The sequence below is a fragment of the Rosa chinensis genome, chromosome 4 (genome assembly GCF_002994745.2).
Source record: "Rosa chinensis cultivar Old Blush chromosome 4, RchiOBHm-V2, whole genome shotgun sequence".
NCBI classification, from domain to species: Eukaryota; Viridiplantae; Streptophyta; class Magnoliopsida; order Rosales; family Rosaceae; genus Rosa; species Rosa chinensis.
In genome coordinates this window covers 49,458,491-49,465,366 of record NC_037091.1, presented here as the reverse complement: position 1 = coordinate 49,465,366, position 6,876 = coordinate 49,458,491, and the positions used below count along the sequence as shown (strand labels likewise).

At 40.0% G+C, this 6,876-nt stretch overlaps 2 protein-coding genes across 2 annotated transcripts; both read left to right on the top strand.

Moving 5' to 3' along the window:
- The first annotated feature begins 717 nt into the window (after positions 1–717).
- LOC112200904 (major allergen Pru ar 1) lies at positions 718–1,795 on the top strand. The gene is made up of 2 exons (XM_040517484.1): positions 718–1,049; positions 1,303–1,795. Exons 1-2 carry the CDS (start codon positions 862–864, stop codon positions 1,598–1,600), a joined length of 486 nt encoding a protein of 161 aa, XP_040373418.1. The 5' UTR covers positions 718–861; the 3' UTR covers positions 1,601–1,795.
- Positions 1,796–3,266: 1,471 nt separating this feature from the next.
- Positions 3,267–4,392, top strand: LOC112197627 (major allergen Pru ar 1). The gene is made up of 2 exons (XM_024338377.2): positions 3,267–3,641; positions 3,896–4,392. The coding sequence occupies exons 1-2, from the start codon at positions 3,458–3,460 to the stop codon at positions 4,201–4,203; spliced, it is 492 nt and encodes a 163-aa protein (XP_024194145.1). The 5' UTR covers positions 3,267–3,457; the 3' UTR covers positions 4,204–4,392.
- The last annotated feature ends 2,484 nt before the right edge of the window (positions 4,393–6,876 follow it).

The window sequence follows — 6,876 nt, the reverse complement described above, 5'->3', positions numbered from 1 at the left end:
CCACATCTTGACTGTTCAGTTTTTAGGTATTAATGCATAGATCATCTCTATAAAATTTCTGCCAAATTGATGATCTTAAAGGTATCTAACTCGCTTAAACCAATTGACAAACTTAATCTGTCTAACCTGAACCGTACTAGCTTTAAGATATCAATGTCTTAACGACCATCAATTCAACTGAAATTTTGCAGAGATAATCTAACATTAGTACTTAAAAACTGAACGATCAAGATGTAGATATGTAACCGAAAAATGACCATAAACTCTAAAAACTCATTTTAATTTCAGAGCGAGCGCCTCGCTCTGGATAGAATTTGTGTGTGTGTGTGTGTATATGTATGTATGCATGTCATAATGTCAAGAACTCAAGATGGTGGATCAAAAACAACTGTTGTACGCATACATGAGAAACAAACTTTTTTTTTTTTTTATCGAGTACTCCAAATATTCATATTCCTTCGATTTGTCTTCAGGTGATCATGAATATCCGGATCATTCGATCATATAAGATATCCGAGGCCATTAAGATCTATGAATTAATTTGTTGTCAATTCGCAAACTGCGCAGCTAGCCGTACACAGGAAAAGGGTAAACAATTTTGCAACAAATTCAATTTTCTATGTATCAATGTCTCTTTCCTTTTGCTGATAATTAAGCAGATGAACCTTGAAAGTAGCTCCCTTTCTACTCACATCAAGACAGATTGTACATAAAATCACAACAACGCCTTAGAACTAACCGAAACGATTTCTGGAACAAGAGTTTTTTATTGTCACTCCAACCCATATATATACTACCCCCTGATCACCATCTGCACTGACCAAAGCTGTTCTAATTTTCTATATACGTGGTTTCTACACTATGGGGGTGACCACCTATACAGACGAGTACACTTCCCCAATCCCTCCATGCAGGTTGTTCAAGGCATTGGTCCTTGAGGCTGACATCCTCGTTCCAATGCTCATGCCGGAGGCTCTTAAGAGCATCGACACCATCCAAGGTGACGGAAGAGCAGGAAGCATCAAGCAGATCAACTTCGCCGAAGGCATGCATATAAAGTTATAAACAGCTTACTTGCTAATTATTTAAAGTTATATATACTACAAGCGAAATGTTCTCTGGTCAGGGAATCTAGCATGACACACTGTGTAGGGTGGACTTTTGTTGAAGGTTCTTGGTAGATTGACAGACTCACAACATTTACCTGTTAGCTGTCTGACTAATGAACATTACGCCCACTTTGATTTTACACATAATTGGTGGAGTTTCTTAGCATCAACATATTATCTTTTATGCAGGCAGCCAGATCATTTCTGTGCGAAATCGGGTTGATGAGGTGGATGACGAGAACTACGTGTATAATTACACTTTGATTGATGGAGATATTTCAGTAATGGAGAAACTTGAGTTTATTTCTTATGAAGTTAAGTTTGAGGCTACACCAGAAGGTGGCAGTAAGAACAAGATGGTGAGCAAGTACCACACCAAAGGTGACATTGTGCTCAATGAGGAAGACATAAAGGCCGGCAGAGAAAAGGCCTTGGGGATGTACAAAGTTGTGGAAGCCTACCTCCTCCAAAACCCAGATATCTATATTTGATATCAACCACTTCATTTCTATAAAGAGGGCTCAAAAGAAAATTTCTTTAAGTCTGTCATGTTTATAGGTGCGGCCTTTGGTTTCACCGGCCTATTGGACTTTGACAACAGGACTTTCAGTTTTCTTGATAATGCTTGCGACTTATGCAGTCATGCATGATTGAAACACTTTTGCTATAATAAATCTGAATTTTGATCTTTCGGAACTATATCCAGGAGCGGATCCAGGATTCAATTGTTGTCTAAGCTACTTAGAAGTGCACAATTTTTTCTTTTTTTTTTTAGCCTGTAGCTTATCATCAAAGACATCAGTCATTCAGTCGGTAATTCTAACTAAAAATAGTTAAAATACAATCATCAATTCATCAAAGCCTCATAGGCTATCCACCGACTCACCGAGACCGACCATGATCAAGAATTCAAGATCCTCAGTTCGGCAGTTCCTCACTCCTCAGTGGCTCAGCTAACATGGAAATGATGGAATCTCTGTCTCTGTCTCTCTCCGCGACTTCGCCACTGGTAGCACCGTAGCAAACAGATTCGGCGTCCGCCGAGACTCTCGATCTGGGCAAACTGGGCGAGAGGAGATCTAGCTTCTAGGAATCTGGGATTTCTTTGAGAAAGTCAGAAAACCTGTGTGAGGCACTGAGGTTGCTGTGAGTCAGTGAGTGTGACTGTGTGAGGCACTGAGGCTGCAAGCGGTGAGCTTGTGAGCTGCTGTGATGGATATTTTTTTTTTCTTTGGGTTGGTATGAAAGGTAGAGATAGATATATACCTATGGGTTTTCAACCCAAAATCTTGTCTAGACTTGAGCCCAGATAGCCTTCCAAGTACATCCGCCCCTGCCTATATCTTTTCTTCGTTAAATTTTGAGGAGCAGGCCGGTGATATTAGCGTCTCCATAAAAATCTAAAGAAATATAAAACGTACTACAAAAAGAACGATGACACCCTATAAAGTCACTGCACTTTGACACTTTCCGCTTTATTAATTAGAATTTAGAAGAATACAATTCAAGTGAGAGGGACTTGAACCTTGCAATCAAAGAGCTCAAGGAAAAGGAGAACAAAGAACAACCAAACAAATGCTCTGGACACCCAAGAAAAATTCCAGTGCGTTTTTTGGGCGCGCCTATACGTACGTCATCTCATTTTCTTTTGGATGTTTCCAAAGTTGAATACCCTCCTCGGATACACCCAACAAAGCCTAAACCACCAAAAACCAATTTTTATACTTCTGGCTATGTGGATAATACCAACCGTGGTTTTTTTTTCCTGCGCTGAAAAGAAAAGAAAATAAAATCTCAAGTAGAAGTCCTTAGGAAGCAAAAGGACAACGAGTTGAATAATACTATTCCACCCAACTCATCTAGATTCTAGACGCCTAAACAATTCAAGGTTCCACTAATGTGACTGATAGGTTCATGGTTTTCTCTTGCAAAACGAAACGAACGATATCCAGCTGATCCAGTTGTTTTTTAGGTACCGACGGGAATAAGAAGCAACTTGATCATCACGTTTGATTTCTCATTTTAAACCCATAAAACATGTCAACCAGTCTTCCTGGTTAATATTAAAAATGGAAAAATGTACCTTCAGGGCATGGAAATTCCATGCCTCCCCATCTAGTTTGTAAAGAAGAAAGACCCACCATCCATAGCCGTGTTGAAAAGTCCACTTAAGAACACATTCATTCTGGTCCATGTTTTACATCTCGTATAAAGCATACGCCCTCCTAAATACCGAGACCTCAGAAACATCATCATCATCATCATCCAGTCTTTCAGACTTCAAATCCATAGTTCTCTTTGATAGAAATCGTAGTCCTGAATCTTGATCAGAAGCTAGCCGAGCCAAGATGGGGATCACCAAAATCAGTCAGAAGTTTATTACTCAGGTAACTCCAGAAAGGATGTTCAAGGCCTTGATCCTTGATGCTCACAACCTCTGTCCCAAGCTCATGTTCTCATCGATTAAAAGTATTGAATTCCTTGAAGGTGAAGGAGAAGTTGGAACCATCAAGCAGATCAACTTCACTGAAGGTATTATTGATCAGCAAGTCAACTCTTTCACTTTTTTCCATCTATGTTTTATATATACTCAAAAGGCTAGCTTCAGATCCGACTCATATAATCATTTAAACCCTTTAATGATCCGACTGACCGAGTTTTAGATACCAATTTATGAGTTTCATGCTAAAATCAACTAAAATGGAAATCTTTTATCCTTTGGTGAGTTTGGTCATAGAACTAGTTTACTAGGTAACTAAATGTTTGGTTTTGTTTGTGATGTGCAGCTAGTCCTATGAGATATGCTAAACACAGGATTGATGCTCTGGACAAGGAGAATCTGATGTGCAGGTACACCTTCATTGAAAGTGATGCAGCAGAACATTTGCTGGACAAGCTTGAGTACATTACCTATGATGTGAGGTTTGAAGGGTATGGCAGGGGAGGGTGTATATGTCATTTGACAAGTGAATACAAAGCAAAAGATGGTACTCAGATCAAAGAAGAGGACATTGAGCTTGGCAAAGACAGAGCCATTGGGATGTATGAAGTCTTAGAGGCCTACCTTATGGCTCATCCCCGTGCATACACTTGAAAATATAACTTTCAAGAAGTTGTAGAAATTAATTTTTGGGAATTATGATGCTGTGAACAATATATCTAACATGTACTATTGTTCATGTTTATGTTTTCCAGACTTAATTTTGTTCTTTATATTCTGTATTGTCCTGTGGTGATCTAAAGGATTGTGATTAATATATGATTTTGGTTCTGATCTGATTAATTTGGGGCTCTGTTATCTATTGTTATGTAAAAGTAGTTCATCCGAGTTCATGTACACGATATGAAGGACAAATCGGAAAACAGGAACCACAATAAACAGATTAAAAGCTAATATGAACATATTAGCTTTTAATAGACCATAATAAACATATTGAAAGCAAATTATTTTTATCAAATAAGTACAAAGTAGATACAGCTTTTATATATGAGAAATTTTATATACACATCCTTTTATATTAGATACACACCTCACAGTGAGTACAATAAACAAACTCTAGGCGCCACTCTGACGCCCCAAAACCCTAGAACTCTCAGATTTGCTTCTTGATCCCTCTCTCCATGGCAACGATCGATGATGTTGCAACAAGTTTTGCATCGTCGCTGGCTCTCCTAGGCGACGATGTGGTGGATATCTCCAAGATGCCAGGAGCAGTTACTAGGCGAGGCTCTCAGGCATACCTCCTGGCTCGACCTCTCACGCCAAAGCCGTTTACTGCATCGGATTTGCAGCGCCATTTCAAGCGTATATGGGTTCTAAACGCTGCTTTCAAGGTCCAGGAAAGAGCGCAGAAATGCTTTGTGATATCTTTTGATCTGCGCAAGGACAGGAACAAGATCCTGCGAAGCGGACCTTGGTATTTTCAGCATGCACCAGTCATCATCCATGAGTATGATGGATTGCAATCCCCCACTGCAATTCAGATGCATGATTTGTTTTTTTGGGTGAAGCTGCATAACATACCGCCAGCCTTAGAGGTAAAGAATACAATTGTGAATGTTGCTTCGATTGCAGGCAGGTTCCTGGAGTGGGATGAGAAATTGTTCAAGGCAACTGGTAGCATTAGGGTTCATGTGGCACATCATATTGCCAAACCCTTCTTCCTGACAAAAACCCTAAAGCTCGCGCCGGGGGTTATTGAGGAAATCTCGTTTTATTTTGAAAATTTGCTTGGTCGTTGTCGAGATTGCAGTCTTATCTTTCATGGGAATGGGGCATGCCTGTACGCAGGTAAGAACGCTCAACCGAGATGGGACCCAAAACGGGTTGAAAACAAGGTGGAGTTGCCTAGTTCTTTTGCAGGTTTTGCGCACTGCACTTTCAGTGGAGGTGCATTTCATTTTCAAGGCATCCAAATGCCCATTCTGCCTCCTGTGGCACGAAGTCTGTTTAGCACTGGCTCTACCTCCAAACTGCGTAAACCTCTGGTTCTCCGTCATGCCAATCTGCAAACCCTAGAGGCAGCCAACAAGCAGCTTGCATTAGTACCTAGTGCAGAACAGTCTCCCTTGAAGCGAGGAAGGCCTGGCTCTCCCTTTGCCTCTCCTAAGAAACTAAAGCTCACACTAGGGCAGCTTGTAGTTGGCCACAACGGTTCACCCGCACCAACAAAGAAGATGAAGATGCATGCTGCCTCAATCAAGCTTTCTACCAAATCATTGGGACTAGTAGAAACACCAGGTGGAATGTTAGTTCCTGCGCAAGTCATGATGCCTAGGGGAGATGTTTCCCATGACTCCACTTTCAAAAAGAAACGAGGACGGCCATTAGGGTCCCGAAACAAGAATCCTCCCAAGCCAAAGAAACATGTCTCTGTTGAAGATGTGTTTTCCTATCTCCACTCGGAAAAGCCGACTAGCCCTAGCTCCAAGGGCAAGGAAAAGATGTAGCCTTTAGGGTATGTTGCCTATTACTATGCTTTGCTTCATAGTACATAGGCTCACTAGAATAAGTGAGCATGACTTTTTTGAATGAATGATCTAGACTATGTATCATGGTGGTGTGTTTTTACATCACAACTTCTTGACTATATGTACATGGTAGCGGAAGGATATGTAATGGTCATTCTGGCCTTACCGTATTCTTAATGAAATCCATATAATTACTTTGTCAAAAAAAAAGATACACACCTCACTTTTTTGTAAATTTTTATATTCCTATTTCACCCTTCTTCCCCTTTCTAATCGGAAAAGACTGCTCCTTATTCAAGTTTGATCTGTTTGGGTTTCGCGTCCCAACGAATCGACAATTATGGCCTCTCCATAGATCAAGAAAGGGACTGTAATAAGAGGTCCACCAGGACCTACTCCAAATTCTGAGTTTGAGCATTCTTCAATCCTTGCCACAATAAAGATGTTCAATATCTCCTCGAAGTGAGTGTGAAGAAAGTTCATGAGTATGTAAAGGATGTTGTTTCAAGGCTCATTAGAACAAACAAAAGAGGCCATCAAGTTGGGAGCAGACAAATCAGCAATAGTATATATAAGATCTTCTCTCACAATAAGGTCCACAACTAAAAATTAAAGAAAGTGATGGCAAGGGAAGGGATTGATTAGAAATCCAAATAAAAAAAAAGTGAAAATCCATTACAAATACAACAACAAGAGTTTCAAATGAAAATTGAAGATTGAATAGGAGATTGGAAATAATTGATTAGAGGAATGGCTTTGAACTTGAAAATTATAGGGTAGCCCTCAAGTATTTGCA